The sequence below is a fragment of the Seriola lalandi genome, unplaced genomic scaffold (assembly GCF_002814215.2).
Source record: "Seriola lalandi dorsalis isolate HSWRI2012SDOR001 ecotype SW California unplaced genomic scaffold, Sedor1 jcf7180002054894, whole genome shotgun sequence".
Lineage (NCBI taxonomy): Eukaryota > Metazoa > Chordata > Actinopteri > Carangiformes > Carangidae > Seriola > Seriola lalandi.
The window spans coordinates 130,282-147,075 of record NW_019525446.1 but is presented as its reverse complement, the minus strand read 5'-3'; the positions used below and the strand labels follow the sequence as shown (position 1 = coordinate 147,075).

At 42.6% G+C, this 16,794-nt stretch overlaps 1 protein-coding gene across 4 annotated transcripts in view; it reads left to right on the top strand.

Annotated features, from left to right (window-relative positions):
• The first annotated feature begins 2,687 nt into the window (after window positions 1-2,687).
• The window catches only part of LOC111672158 (suppressor of tumorigenicity 7 protein homolog), a 49,990-nt gene continuing 35,883 nt past the window's right edge, over window positions 2,688-16,794 (top strand). Inside the window, exons 1-2 of one of the 4 annotated variants that reach the window (XM_023429484.2) lie at window positions 2,688-2,832; window positions 15,185-15,221. In XM_023429484.2, the coding sequence (XP_023285252.1) occupies window positions 15,200-15,221 (22 nt within the window). In that variant the 5' untranslated portion in view covers window positions 2,688-2,832; window positions 15,185-15,199. Of the gene's footprint in view, window positions 2,833-14,578; window positions 15,222-16,794 lie in introns of all 4 variants that reach the window. The other 3 variants (XM_087180166.1, XM_087180165.1, XM_087180168.1) reach the window with 3 other exon arrangements.

The following is a 16,794-nucleotide window of genomic DNA, read 5'->3' as shown; positions in this document are numbered from 1 at the left end:
CTCCCAAACAACGTTGCATGACTGGATAGTTGTATCGTCTTTGTACAAAAATTAGAGAAACAGGGGCAAAGAAAGGTTTGGTCTCATAGTCAGATGTCACCTTACACATTGGATGTCTCCTTTTATCGATGTTATTTTGTTTTTATACAGACACAGTTAACTCCACTGTATATTGAATCTATGATGATAATCGTATTTGGGAAACTATAACTTGAGTAAAGATTACAAGACATAGGAAAGGGGGCGGACACTTGTATGCAAAAACACCCTTATAAAGTACAATATCACGTGTGCAATATTTATTGTGTCAGTGAGACCATACCTTTTATTTGACCTGCTAAAAAACGGTTTAAATTTGCAATGATGGTGAAACAAATGATTTCTGGGAGAATTTTGTCTGCAATTTACTAAAGAGCTCAGATATTATGGCTGAAAAGAATGACTCCCTTCACTTCACGGTTAATGTCCCATACGGTCAACGAAAAAAGAAGAAGAAGAAAAAAAAAGAAAGGTTCTTTGTGTTCATTGACTGGTAACTTTGGCACAAGCAGTCAACCACTGTCAGCCACTCAATGTTCTTGTTCCTTCATTTTGGTACTCCCCTCACCGTTTGTCCTGTATGTGAGATCTCAAGCTTGCAGTGCTCCTGGCTAAATTGCCTTCTTGACTTGACATCCTCTGAACTCTCACTCAGCGCAGGGAGTTCTGTGACCACCTAACAAGCTTAATTAACAAAAGTCATCAATCGCTAAGTAATGTGCATAATGTCCAATTTACAATAAAAACAAAAAGTATCACTTTCTCCTTCAGTGCTTATTTTTATTAAAAAAAAAAAAAACAGAACCTGACTGTATTATATAATAACAAGGCACATTGTAATATATACCTGTATGAAACATCCTGTCTGTCAGTTTGGTGATTTATTTCCATGAGAGTAATTGTAATTCAGTCACAATTATGTTGGATTAAATGACAAATTTTCTATTTACTGACTCACTCATAATTTCTGATACCCTTCATTGTGATACAGGCATTAAAAATTAATAATATATATTACAAACTCAGGCTGTAATAGGGTTCTTTGAGGTCCTCACAGCTGTATTACACTACAGGAAGTATTTCACTTCACGTCGTATTAAAACATTTAAAGCATTTAACAGATTTAATTTGTTAGATAAGACCACACAGTCACTACGGATCAAATCTCTCCTTGATGGTGGACACTGAAGGTCTCGAATAAGACACAGGAACTGACTGAATTAATTTACTGATTAGTAATTTAACACAATTACCAATTTACCAACTCCAAATCAGGTTTGTTATTTACCAGTAAAAAAAACAGTATCAAAACACAGTGTACACATAATTACCAAGCAGGACTTGTAATATACCATAGATGTAAATTGTGGTTTTATGTGCAGGATGATGAGGATACTGTAAATGTAAGTTGGTATTGATCCCTGTTTTTGCAGGTTTGAATATGAAGTGCAGATTTTGGATTAAATTACAGATAAATCAATTTAACGAATTTTAATGGCATAATTTTAAGGACAGCATTGCTTTTAAAATAAGTGAATCCAACTGAAGAAAACACATCTTAGTACAAGTCAGACTCGAGGAGCAACAGTACTGCTTTTACCCAGTACCTAACTAAAGTCAGTGAGAGGATTGTATTGATCTGTGAGGAGGCAGAAGAACAGAGAAAATAATCCCACTAGTATTTCATAAGTCATTGTGATGAAGAGCCAGCGTTGGTGCAGCCGAGAAAAAAACAACTGATCTCTACTTGTGAAGAAAGATGTTGCTGTTATGATTTTTTGTCTGAAAAGTCTTTTTTATCTGCAATATCAAACTTTATTTTATTCATATGAAGTTTATATAAAATCTTCCACCAGTGTTGCCCTGCCTGATTCACCGCTTTCATTTTCTGATTATATTATCATACCATTTATATTGTACAGTGTATATTCAGCACACACAAAATTGTTATGGTTCTATCTTTTGTCTATTTGTTCAACTTTTTACATTCATTTTTTATATTGGTATATTTTGTTTAGACAATGTAGTTATTGTATTGAATTTAGCCTTTGATAACAATGTTGTCATTTACTTACATCTATCACTTGCTACTGCTAGTCTCATTGTGAGGTGCTCCTAACAGGATGTATTTTATTTATGTATTTTCTCACGTTTTATATAGCTAAAGAATTATGATAATGTTTTATTTTTATATATCCATTTCGGGTGTTTTTAACCGACATTGAGACATACTTTATTTAGTGCAATTAGTTATTGTACGGACGTTTTGATTATCCTAGTTAGTCATATACCTACCTCATTGCTTTTGTAATTTATATTAAGTGGCTACTGCAATTTCCCTTTGCGATCTATCTATCTATCGATCTATCTATCTATCTATCGATCTATCTATCTATCTACAGTTTAACAAACAGTTCACCACTTGCTAATGCTAGTCTCATTGTGGGGTGCTGCTAACGACTGTTTATTTATGTATTTTGTCATGTTTTATAAAACAAAAAATATATATAATAATGTCTTATAAGATCCATTTTGGGTGTCTTTTAGGTTGGACCTACCTTGAGACACAGGTAAACAGGTACGGTGACAGTGACAGCGACATCCTGAGGCGGACGGAGCTAACTGTCCAGGTTAGCGAGCCGGTGGCTAACTGGTAACTGTTAGCTAACGCAGACACGTCTACACACAGACAGTCCGCCGCTGCTGGATACTAGACACATGTTGAACTGCTGCTGGAAGAAATGCTAGCTACGAGAGAGGCTTTAACCGGGTTTCTCACACACACCAATTGAGGTAAGCTCTCTCACACATGTCGCTTTAACTAATCCCCCTCTCCTAACGCTGCAATTCACGGTGTGTTTATTTAAAGTTTTAACGTTTTTGCAAACGTTAGCCGGCTCACGTTAGCACTTAGCTAGCAGGATGAGTGGCTAACACTTAGCCAAGTTTAAATGGAAATCATCATGCTCGGAAAACCTGCGTGGGTAATGTTAAATGCGCATTAGGGCATCAGTGGGATATTCCCAACCAGCACGTAATCACTTTCCCTCATCCGGCACCTTAAGTCAAGTCAAGGGATCAGAGCGTTGTATTGTTTTTAATCCTCTCCATGGTGAGTCAATGCAATATCTCTTATATGTTGCTGCAGAGTTTACAATGCCAACCGTGTGTCCCGGTGCCATTACTTCATCCCGTCTCTTTGCCAAGTTTTGCCTTTGCTAACAGAAGGGGAGGGAAAAACCCTTCTGTTAGTGATGCACTGTAAGCAAAGTCATAAAAAAAAAAAATCAATAAATGAAAGCCCTAACTTTGATCTCAAGTTTACCGCTGCTTGTTAAGCCCCTGTGGACCTCAAGTGTTCGCCTCTGCTGGGCAGTCAGCGTCGGCTCAGCGGTCTAGTTGGCATTATATGTCTCCTTGCTCTCACAGCAGCCAGTGATGAGTCTCCTGTGACTGTGTGCTGAGCAGTAGATGGAAGAATGTGCTCTTTCAGCAAGCCAGCTGGCTGGATCTAGAGACGGCGGGAGAGCCTTTAGGCACACACAGGCTTGTTGAGGAGTCTTAATAATAGTGTGCATGCTATCTGTGTGTGTGTATGTGTGTGTGTATGTGGACAGTCATAACCCAAAGCAGGGATGCTTGGAGGTTTATGTGTCGGGTTTAAGTGAGGCTTCTCTGCTGCTGATTGTCACCTTGTCACTTCTTGCACAGAAAGGTGTTAATGTACAGTATGTACCCAGCTGACGCCTCCCTTATATTGGCAGTGTGACAAACCTCAGTCATCCTGCACAGGTCTGGAAACGTATAGGAGATGATCTGGATTATTTCCAGTTCTTTAGAGTTATTAAAAATGGCTGAACCCTGACAGATATATTATCATCAGTTAATCGAGCTGTGATCATATTGCCTACCCACCAGCAGCATGTATCGTTATCATAAGTAGTTATTTCTGGGAATAGACAAAATTCTATGCAGCTCTTCTAAATGGAAGATATGAAGCAATCCTTGAGCAATAATGACCTTTCTGCTGTTTTTATCACATCTTCAGGATTATGGCTAAACTTGTAATAGCTTTAACTTGATAGATATTGTGACCACTAATGTTTATCATTGTTATCGTGTTTTAAATCCAAAACCATTTTACTGTGCTTGTGGCATCCTGTAACGCAATCTTAATACTGTCCACACAACCAGGCAGGGTCCGAAAACACCTGCCCAGCACCACATACTGTATGCATGTACAGCTTGGACTACCCAGGCAATAATATGTGAATGTATTGATTAAATCTAGTGTTTTACAGTCTTATCAGACTTTTAAAGTAGCACATACTTAAATTAATTCTCCTTCAGTTTATGGTAAATAAAAAATCTCTATATATTGTTGTAGTAAACCAGTCATTAGCTGGTGCGTCACAATGTAAATCCCTTACACTGTCTACAACAGCAGCATGTTTTCATAGTCAAATGAACCTTTTCAGCGCTGCTTGTATGTCAGATTTGCTCTTCTGAACTGTGTAATGTTTATGTAGTTTAGGACGGACAAATATGTACTGTTGGCATAATATCATGGAGGAAAAAACTGGAGTTTATGACCTTGGTTATATATAGTTTCCTCCTCCTTATCAGATTTGACTAAAGTAATGCAGGTAATCCCTCAGTACTGACAGTCTTATTGCAGTTAACTTCATCGCGTGTAGTTGGATTGAACTGAAAAGCCGCAGCTGCTCACTACCCGCCTACTGTTACAGACCCTAAAGTGAGAGTGACACTGATAACACACTTTCACTTCCGCTTCCTAGTTAACATCAGTATATGACTTGATGTGTCTTCTTAGTTCCTCTTTCCCCCTTTACAATGAAAAATCCTTCAACGTTGGGATTCCACCTTAAAACAATCAGCAGATTGTCACACCAGCCGCTTTCTCGCTCTCTTGTGGTTTCTTGCATTTCCCAGAATTACGTTGGACGTCCCCCAGAGGATTTGCTTGCTGGTGTTGTTGCATCCCCCTGAGGTGGTAAAAGCAAAAGCAGTAGTTTTAATAACAGCAGAAGAGAGAGATGGATCCCCCTTGGCGAATAAAGCAAGACTTGTGTCCTTAACTCACAACCATCATGTTGTGTGGCGTCTTTGTGTCGATAAAAGACTGCTGTTTTCTGGTGTCCTCTTTCGATTAATATCTTCCTTGGTGGTTTCTGAATATGTATATAAAAAAAAAACAGTTTTAAGAAGTAAAGTCCCCGGCTCCTTTGAGAGACAACAAAACAATTCTGCATTTATGTTTTACTTGAGATCTCTGGAGGGTTTTCAGCAGTCAGAAAAAGGTATATTCATAACCTTGTGTCTATGTTTAGCCAACTGGAACACAGGAAACAAATAAAATCAGGTAAATGATCCAAATTGAGAAATCATATGATCTAAAGTTACAGCACTTTTGAGTTCACTCTAATGTTAAATTTCCTGTGTAAATATTGCGCTGACCAGATAATGAGCTCATCAGTTTTACAACATTGTGCAGCTGTGGATCTGTGAGTGTATGTGGAAAGACCCGTTTCCATAGAAATAATAAGAGGGTGAAAGTCATGCCGCTAACTCAAAATGCAGCTTAGTACGTGGCTGCATTGCACTGTGGTTCACTAAAGCTGCTGACAGTGGCTAAATCTGTATCTGTAGAGGTATGTGTACATGTAGCTTCCTGTGTATGCGTCAGGGGTCAAGTGCAGGTTCCTTGATTCTGATGAACTAATACTTATATCTGTCGTTCACTGTTGACGTCTCGGATGGCTCAGAGTGATTCTTCTCAACTTGAGGTTTCCTCAGTTAGTCACAGCCTGGAAATGCATATTAGTCAGCAGAATCCTCACATTACATTTAGGCTTACATTTAAATCATTGATATCGAGAGCTTTTCTCGAAGGTCCCATATTATATAAAGGGAGATGTCCATTTGTTGTTTGATTATAAATCAGGACCTAGGTTCTATATTAAGAGAAAATACACAGAGAAAAACGCACACAGCTTGTATTCAGAAAACTGAGCCTTAAAAGCAGGCGTCAGGACTTCCTGTAACTTTGTGATGTCAAAACAAAGCAGTCACTGCCCTCACCCATGCCCCAAGCTCCGACCACCGGGATCTACCATCACAACCTGAAAGGAGATGTAAAACTACGTTGAGATGGTTTTTGGTTCTTAAAACCACAAATACATCTTCTCATGGATCAACACTTCAAATAAAACACTGGGAAAGTGTAAAATACGGGACCTTTAAAGATTGTTACTGCACCTTTTTATAAAGTGTTCTTCATCACAAAAGAAGGTGTTAAATGTATACTGTCATCTAGTTTTAGTATACATTATATAAGGTATGTTAGTGATATGTTTTTGATCATCAAACAAAAATAAAACACATCGCACAAGTAAAGGCTCATTTATATGGCTCATAGATACAATAACACACCTCGTATCTTTGGTGAGCTCTGAGTCCCATGACTAACTGTGTGAAAGGAAACTAGAAAAATTTTCAGAAACCACACTGATGAGGGTGAGATAGCCAAAAACATTTGGTGAATAAAGTTCTGGAGAAGAGAGTCAGATCTGTTTTGATGGAGTCGCGTTGAGGCCTACGTCAGCACGCGCGTCGCTGTGCAGTTAGAAACTGCAGCGTCACCCATTATCATCACCTCCCTGATTTGCCAATCTACATAATAATCTAGATATTGGCTTGAGCTATACATCTACATCCTGTAATGCTTACAATGCAGAGTTTGTGTTGCGTTCATCCATCTCACAAATTCTCACAGCGACATTTCCTTTCAGTCACTTGAAGATCAGGTTGAATTTGCAAATTGGATGTTGAACTGAGCTGAGTGGAAAGAAGCTAGACCCCACTCATAATTGTGTAGATTGCCTTGACTCAGCAATAAGATGTTTGTGGCTCAGTTGCTGTAAATGATTGGTCCTGGACTCTGGAATGGGCGTCGTAATTTTGATGTGTTGCCACCAGGCTCAAAAGGTCAGAGCATAAACGGGGATATACAGAACATTTTGCAGTAACATATCAGCTGCTAGTAGCCCTCAGTGACTATTCGAGCAGCGCTGCAATTGAAGAAATGGCCTACGAAGTGTCTTAATGTTTTTTCTTGTGGAGAATGTTGGGATGCTGATAACTTGATCACTTGTATCTGGGTTCAGACACTTTCTGCAGGGCATTTTTCCCAGGCTTCGTATTCCCCAGAGAATTAATTTATGCATCAGAAATAGAAATGAAATCTCCTTTTGAAGATTGGATTTTATTTTATTTTTTTCATACAGATTTTTTCGCTGGAAAAAGATTCCAACATTGTCAGCCAGGGATGAGGCGGTGAAGCCTCCATATAAAAGGTCATTGAACAGCTCTGCAAGCGAGGGGTGGTCTTTGGAAAACACACAAATAAGACTGGGAAAGTATGGGCAGATTTATTGGACATGTCACAGTTCAATGAGGCAGTAAACATTGTCCATACATCACAGTGACCTAAGTGTTACAGTCCAGTCCAGAATCAAGGTGCAGAACAAAAGTTTGGGATTTTAAAAACCCAGTGAGCGAGCTGAACGATGTGACACGCACAGACTCAAAGCCAGATCAGACTGGTCAGGAACCTTTATTTAGAACCTGTACACCGCTTTGGTAACATGATCTCAGCCAGAAATGTTTGCCCTACCTTTGACGGGGGCAGACTGCCCCTGCCCCTGCCCCTGCCCCAGCCTGGAGAAAAATCCACAGTCAAACTCTTGTTTTTCATTCATTTTTCTCCCTGCATTCACTGAGTGCTGTACCCACTGAGATCATCCACAGTAGAAAGCCTCGATTGCCCTTTCAGACTTTTTGCACCTTCAAGTTCCCAAAGTGGTAATTCAGGGCAAACACTCCAAAGCCCGAACACAGCTAGCTCTCTAATATCTGACCCACCGTGCCAGTCAGGGCTCTGGCCAAGTGAGGGAAAGGTCAGGGCTGCTGCGTAGGCACCCCTGACTCTACAAAATGTCAGAGACACTCTGCTGCTGAGGTACAGGGATGAGGTGAATCCAGGTAACAGCCACTACATCCAACATGGATTCCGCTCACTAGATTTATAGCGTTCGCGAACAATGAGAAGCAGATAAGGAGAAGCTCAGAGACTCATAGCTTAAAGTGATTTTGCTTAGTCAAAGTTGAGAAATAGACTTTGCAGGAAGAGGGAGATTCTGTACCAACGGTGTCATCTTTAACTACACGGGAACAGACCAGCCTGTTATATTCTGTTTTGTTTAAAGGGGAATTCCTTGAGAAATACACCAACTCATCAAACGTGTCCACGATGCAGGCAACAACAAATTTTTCGCAATGTTTGTGTGCAGCAGATTTGGTCTTAGCAGCAGTGCAAGGAACTCGGCTCTTTGTTAACAGGACACAACTTCAGTGTTCACCAGCTGCTATAAATTTTTTAGAGCAGATAAGACTTCCAGAAGATAGACTCCCAGTCTACATCTTCCACCCCACATTCACAGAAACATTTTTTCGGTTCACCATTCACAAGTTACTCTGGAAGTTTTGGCAGAAGAGCCGAAGCTGGGCTGTTCTGTTCTGCAGCTAATGAGGCAAACATTTTTTGTTATTTTATTTTTTTACAGCAAGGCTGGCTAAATGATGAAAGCAGAACCTTTTGTGATTCCACCACAGCAGCACACTGACCTCAGGTGCTGCTGGCCTTAGCAGCTAAACAGGAAATAAAGTCTGTGTAATAGTTGGTTACATGCCAAAGAGATTAGTTAATCACACAAGGCTAACGGCCACAGCCAGGGGTTGCTAACATGAAGCAGGTGGCTAATTCCCCTCCACCACCACCACCACCACCACCACCCCACCCTCTGTTCCTCATCCTGGCTTCCTGCTTTGCATAGAGGGACAGTTTGATTAATGACATGGCCACTGGCTCCTATTTAAATGGACTTGAGATACTTCACATTTGACTGCCTGCACATATTTGAATCAATGCAAACTATCTTGACTAATCTAACAAGAATCTGTGTGATAGCAGACTGAGGCACTCACCGGGTATGTTCTTTTACATTTTTGTCAGAAAGTATGTTTAGTGATTGCAGTTTTGTGTTTTGTCTAGGGAAATTCTGCCACACATCTAATCCAGGGTGCTTTACATTCCCTCAGGCTCTATGCAGTTTAACATGAGCAATCCTGCAGTGCAGTGTAGTGGTTCAGTATATTGGGCCAGTGCATCATGAGCTGTTAGTTGTTCATGGAGAGAAATATACAGTGGGAAAAGGAGTGGTAAAGGAATCAAACGTAGAACAGACAACATGGACAAATCAGTCAGTCAAACAGTTGTTGCTTCCACAAACTAAACTCATAAATGCATGAAATATAATTGACATTTTAAAGATGTCAACAGATTTATTTATTTTCTAATACTTCAATTGAAGGTTGTATCAGGAAGTCTTCATATTCTTTTTGATGTGTGTGAGTTGTCAGGTGATGCACTGAGAGTGAGGCGTGCACACGAAACCCTGGTTGTGCAAGTGGAACTGGTTAGTGGCAAAAGGGAAAATGTGGTTGAACCGGGCTTTCCCAGGTTTGGATGAGTGTAACGACAGTCATTACAAAATTAAATCTTGAATATTCAACAGATTCTGAATATGGTCCAAAATACCAAATGATAGGCTGCACTTTTCTGGTGTTATTGATCACTCAAAGCACTTTTACACCTCAAGCCACATTCGTTCTGACCGGTGATCGGTCGTCCTATACCAGAAGGTTTCCTATCATCACATTCAATTAAGTGATTTTTTGTTTGTACATTTATCACCTTAAGTGTGTGAGATTGAAGCTGGAAAAAGAGAAGATGTGCTTTAGCAATCGTTTCCTGGATAGAGTTTAGCTTAGCTTCTCTGGACCGAGTCAGATTAGTCCAGCTCCTCGGAGGAGCTGCTGTAGAAGAAGTGACAGTCCACTCCCCCCTGCCTGTTAGCAAGCCTTTTTCCTCTGTGCATTCACTTCATTGGGTTTCAGTCTTTGAAGTTATTTATTAATGGTGCTCGGGAGCATTGTGGTCAGGCCCCGACGTACACTAATTCAGATCAGTTGATGTTAAAAGCGAAGGAAAATTTAGTCCGCAGTTTCAGCCGTAATAGTTTTGATCCAATTTGGGGTTTTGATTTATTGTTTTTAACATCCGTACTCAACTGTCTCGCTCTCAGGCCAGTAGACTGTAATTCAGTTGATTTCATTGCTCGTCCATGCCTCAGCGGTCTGATAGAAGCAGCTCTGGGAGGCAGAGGAAGCATAGTACCCAGTTTTGACCAGCTGGTGTCAGCAGCGACAGCCACAGCGTTCCCTGACCCACTTAGTTGAATGGTGCCGCTGCGTTTGAATTGTGACCCGGCGGAGGTAATCAAAGCCTTCGCTGACCTTCCTTTTGTGGCAGAGACTGGTTCCTCTGAAAGTGGGGGGGGGGGGGGGGGGGGGGGGAGAGGGGACGATTGTGTGGTTATCAAAAGACTGGCAATCCCTGCTGTTGTCTGCACAGTGGATGTGGTGGGCACAATCTGTTTTTTGTTTTTTTTCACACCAGCTCGTTTTGAGTGCTGGTAAATTCATTCTCATCAGGTCAGGAAATGACCAGCGGTTATTTGCTAAATCTGACCACCAGCACACATGCCTCTGGCTGGGTGGTTTGCCCGCTCCAGTGGAAACGTCAGTGGGATGTTTTTTGTGACACTGGTCCTAAAATGTCTGGAGCTGGTGGATTTTAGGAGGAGCTGGACACTGTGGCCTAAAGACAAAGGTGCTGTTCTGCTCCAGTTCTCCTTTTAGACCATGTTTGTACATGGACATAATTTATCTGTGGAGTATCTGTGCTGCTGAACAGTGATCAGTCGCTGTGACATAAGTCAAGGATGGGATGTAGCTTGAGGCACTCGAGCCAGATAGAAAAATTTAAATATTGAACATTTTGGTTCTTTGTGACGCTCGGCTTTCACGACTTGCGCCTCCTCTCGCCTCATCGTCAAAAACACTCGTGCCAACATCAAGTCTTCTGGAGTATTTTGTCATGGCATTCTCTAATAGACCGTCCTCCTCTTCCCTCCTCCCTTTTATCCCTCTCCTCATTTTTCCTCGCACTCCTGAAGGATGGCCACACTCCTCTCACGCTTATTTTCAGTTACCTAGCAACCAGGAAGAGATGCTTTTTCTTTTTTTTTTTTTTTGGGTGGTACTTTGCGATGGAAGCGGGGGCGGGGTGAGGTGTGCATTGTTCGGGAAATAAACGGCTCATGAATGCAGTGCCGCTGAAAGGAGGCGGCGGTGGAGCACTGTTTTAAGTAAAGCATTCACTGAGCGACAGCGTTGTTTCATTACTCAGTGTCTGACTCAATTAGCACCTCCATTCACCAGGGCTTCACCGCTGTTATGGCGATGCGTTTGCATCCTAATCATCAGTGTGGCGGAGAGAGCAGGGTGTGTAACCACACCTCTTTAACTGGAGAGTACCGGTACATGACAGATATCACAATCACAACAAATACAATAAACGTGCAGAGAATTGCATTTTGTTTAAATTCCTCTGTCAAAAAAAGAAATTCTAAAAATGTACAGTGGTCCAAACCCCTGAGCGCTCTGCTGCCAAATGTCCATTTAGTTCATTCAGTCACTAAATTAGCTTAAATCAGGTGAAAACCTCTGCTGAATTTTGCAGCTGCTGAATGGGCTCTTGTTCTGGCTTCAGGTTTATGAATTGAATTAAGTCGTTTGAGCACATGCATGTGTTTCCTCGGTGAAGCATGTGACGTTGGGCCGAAGCTGCACTCGCAGGTACTGTAGCAGTAGTACAAAGAGACAGTGAAAAACCTTGGTGCGTTTTTCAGTATCCAGTTGCTTCTAATAAGAAAACCAGGTGGGAGTTAAAATGGATTTTTGCAAACAAAATAACTCCTGCCTTCCTCAGTGATTATCCCAGCTACACTTACAGCGCCCCGTCTGAGCTGGTGATCCCCGTTCAGATCATATCAGTGCCGATCAGATCAGGGGCAGAACTTGTGAAAAGGTGGCATGAGAGCGGATCAGACTGAATGTGATATAACAGATGGGATATTTTTTATATATATATATATATCTCACACAGATCCCTGCTCACTTCCTCCTCACCTCTCACCGGAGCGATTGTGAGAGAGTCCCCTCGTGTAATTAACACAACCCCAGGAGAAGTCTTTAGTGAGGTTGGGAGGGAGAGTCGGCGCACTGCAAACATCATTCATCTTTACAAGTCTGCTGCAGTCTTAAAACCTGCCAGCACAGAGTGAGATAACTCCGATTCACTGTCATTGACAACAAGTGTAAAAATCTAAACATAAAACAAGCAACGTCACTTTATTGCTATCATGAAACAGGAGTGTATGGGAGTTTCTAAAAGTCAATTAACTCAGTGTAAACTGTTAAAATGTGTCCGTAGTTGAAATTCAGATACAGGAAGTCACATTTTTACCTACAGTGAAGGATTAGTCTGTGCTCCACGTCCACCAGGTGACATGATACATGGTATAAAGTGTCTAAAACACGTGTCGATGCTCCAGTAAACACAGCTGGACTTCAACATCTGGACAAAGATGACTTTGATTGGAAATTTGTGAAATTATCCCAATGCAATAACCAGATTGTGCCTGTTAAAAAAAAAAAAAACAAAAAAAAACAGATATTTCTTGCAGTGTAGCAGGAGTTAGAGCAGGGGTCTCTTGCCTGTGCTTGGGGCACAAAGACGTGGGGAGAGGAGGAGGAGGAGGAGGAGGAGGAGGAGGGCGACTGGGTTTGAGACACAAAAGAACAGAGGCCTCCATCGGTACACGCTCCTCTATTCAGCAGCCGAGCTAATCCACATGCTAGCTAGCTTCACCCCCCAGATTCGCAGCGGGGCCCACGAGGACGTCCGGCTGACCTCCCATCTATTTAGGTTAGCAGGCTGTTGTATGGACCCGGCCACTACTGTACCCATTCATTCACACGCTCACCGCAGGCCCCACTGCTGCACCACTGCTGCGCAGCACACCGGGTTATGTGTGCACTTTATATTTGTTTTTACTACATTTAAAGGCTCCGTGCTCCAGTCTCCATTAAAGTTTTACAGTACGCATCAATAATGAGACTTATCACTGGCAGCAGGTTCACATCAGTGTGTCCATGCATCCAGAAAGAGGCAGGAAAACTTGAATCATTTAGATTTAGAGCTCTGAAGAGGTTCAGATGTCCTGAATACTGTTTGTGTTTTGCAAAATAATGCAAAAAAAAATAAAAAATTAAATAGGTTAGTATGTGTATGAGATCATATTTGGTGGTGCTAACACCTAGCAAAATAGGTACCTCATTAAAATGTGCAGCACCATTACCGTTGACATTTGTTTATGTTCCGTTTACATAATTTCCACGTCCAATTACAATTAAACCTTCATGTTTAATTGTAATTTTACATCGTACATCCGCTGGAATTTAATTTCTTGGGCACTTTCTTGCTGCTATTTCCTTATTTTGCCATTAATCTGCCTTTGGCTGTGCGTCCAGTTAAATGAATTCTGTGTGCATTGCATGTTTGGAAATATGTTTACAACACACCTGCGTACATGTGATGTGGTTTGTGCATGAGGTAAAAAGACTTGAGACTTTAGTCATTTAAAAGCAGTGACAGCTCACACCCTTTAGATTTTTCTGTCTAATCTAAAAATGTGTCTGTTGTTAAATGTTGAATGAAAATGAAACATTTACTGCAACGAGATTTAATGTGACAATTATTTTCTCTTTTCTTTTACCTTAAACGCAGGTTTTGTTGATGATAATGTGATTACAGCGGGAGATGTGTTTTCTGTCTCCCTGATGGCCAGGTGTGTGTGTGTGTGTGTGTGTGTGTGTGTGTGTGTGTGTGTGTGTGTGTGTGTGTGTGTGTGTGTGCAGAAAAACAAATGGTGGACAAACCATTTTGATTGGCCTGCTTCCCACTCTTTTTCTCCTGTGCCCCCTCAGCTCCAGCTGCCTTCCTCCTCCTCCCCCTCCGTATCTCTTTATCTGCCCCCCCTCTCCTCCATCTTGCCCTCCCTCTCTCTCTTCTTCGTTCCTTCCTTCCCTTACGTACCTCCTCTTCTCCGCTCTCACATCCTCTTGCCCTCCTTCCTCCTTTCTTCATCCCCTTTTTTGCTTCTGCCCCTCTCTACTCTCTTGCACTCCCTCTTTTTCCATCTCCCCCTCCCTGTTTCTCCTTGTTTCTTTCTCCCTCCCCCTCCTTACCTCCCTCCCTCCGTCTCTCTCTCTCTCTCTCTCTCTCTCTCTCTCTCCATCTAGCAGCAGCGGTAGTCAGTCAGTCTTTTTACAGCTCCCCCCCGTCCTGACGTCACTTTCTGTTTGCATAGCTATTGTCTTACAGCGGCTGCAGCAGCAGCTCCTCACCAGATTTTCAGTTTTTCACTCCCCCATTCTCTTTCTCTCTCTCTCTCTCTCTCTCTCTCTCGCTCTCGCTCTCTCTCTGGGAAAGCCTCTCTCTTGCTCTCTCCCTCCCCCCCTTCTCTCTCTCTCTCTTTTCATTAGTAAATCCTACAGTGGAATGAGAAGCGAGAGAGTGACGGAGAGGAGAGGATGAGGAGGAGGATATAGACTGCAGAAAGAGGGAGAGATGCGATAACTAGCCACAACCACGTCTCCGTGTCTGGATCTGACCACAGTTTTTCCTCGGCTAGGAAGGATTTCTGCTCGTATTTTTTTGTTTTATATTTATTTATTGTTCCAATCCACCACAAGGCCTCTTGTTGTTTTTGTTTTTTTGTTGTTTTGTTGTTTTTTTGTTTTTTGTGCGGCTGGACTAACTGAGCGCGTGCGTGTGTGTGGAGGAGGGCTTTTAAAGCAGCGACGGATAGCGGAGCTGGGGCATCTGGCCGTCTGGGAGGCAGCGACGGCCGGCTGGCTGCATTGTGTTGCTTTGATGACCCCCGCTGTGTAGCTGCCTGCTCATCAACCCCCCCCCCTCCCCTTCTCTCTCTCTCTCTCTCCCCTTCTCTCTCTTACCCTCCCCTTTCCCTCTCCTCTCTTTCCTCCTTCTCCTCCGCCTCCTCCTCCTCCTCCTCCTCCTCTCTGTCCATCACAGCTCCCGGGCCCAGCCATGTTCGGCACAGAGTCCTCATGTAAGTACCACCACCATCCTCCCGCCTCCTGTGTGTTTGTCTGTGTTGATGTATTTTTCATGGTTGTGTGTGTGTGTGTGTGCTTTATCTGTAGGAGAGGAAGGAAAAGGAAATGGCTATGTTTCCTCTGTTCCTGCATCCCTCCTCTCTTCTCCTCTCCTCTCTTCTTCCTGTTTTGCCTCCATGGTTGCTGGTGGCAGATTGCATGGGGAGAAATCTGGGATCTACCATTTTAGCACGGAGGGTCGGCACCACAAGCTAGCTGATCACGCTGAGCTTACCGCCCGCCTTGCATTCTCTCACTCTCAGCCTTACTGAGTGTCCGTGTGTGTGTGTGTGTGTGTCTGTGTCTGTGTGTGTGTGTTCGATCACCTCCTGACTGTATGTATTTTCAGTCCTCTTCGGTGTAATGGCGTGCCGGTTGAATGCTGTTTAAGTGTGTCTTTGTGCATGCTTGTGTGCGCGCGCGTGTGTGTGTGAGTGAGCATGTCAGAAGATGGATGCTTTCTCCGGAGTTGCATCGCTTCCAGAAGCATCAGCCTCCACTGTCTTCTTCCTCCGGCTCGGTCAGACCGCTGTAGGGATCTTCGGTGTAGTGTTGCTACCGGAGCTAACGCTGTGCACGTGTGTGTGTCTGGGCCACTGTGCAGCTCCTAACATCCCTCAGAAGAGTTGATACTGTTGATCTGTAAGGTGCCCCCCCCCCCCTTCTTCCCTCTACCACACCCTCACTAGAAAACCTTTCACTTTGATCAATATCATGATGCATAACTACCGATACCTGATCAATGCTTCGCGGCGGTCTGAGCTGATTGATTCTGTCGTGGCCAGAAGTAACTGGAAGTGTCTTTTCGGACGTCAGATCGGAGCTAGCACGCACAGACCGTGGTGTGTTAGCGTCCCCGCCTCTTACAGTGATGGAGAGCTGTCATGCAGCAGCTTCTCCGCCGAGCAGCCGAGTGTGATCTTTGTTTATGAGGCGTGCAGCCCCCCCCCCCCGGTTACAGATCGCATCTTACATGTCACCGGAGCCGGACGGAGGTCGCGTGTCCTTGTGGTTTTGAGATTCTGAATTCTTGCCAAAATCCGAGGTCGTTTGAGGGTCAAACTTAATGCTTTAACTAACTCAGCGTGACAGCAGCTTGTCCTTGGTGTTCTCAGGCTGCTGGGGCGGCTTCTAGCTCTGACAGAGGGTTGGACACATTTATCAACCACTGGATACAATTTTAATGAAGGTATTTTTGGAAAGATCCTTATTTTTGATGAGATTTCATAATCGTAGGGATCATGTGATAATACTAGTTGTCTTTCTTTTGCAATCAAAGTATGTAAGATTACACATGGCAAGTGTGTAGACTGAGCTCATGCTTCTATTTTGAAATATATATGTAGGATATTGAACATAAGGCCGAGCAGTCGAAAAAAAAATCATATTGCAATATGAGTCATTGGATATTTTTTAATTTTATTCTCGCTGAAATAAAATATAAAGATGATGATCTGATTATGGTTGATTATCAAACAAACATGTTCCCTTACATCTGGAGAACTTGATTTATAGGTCGGGCGGCGG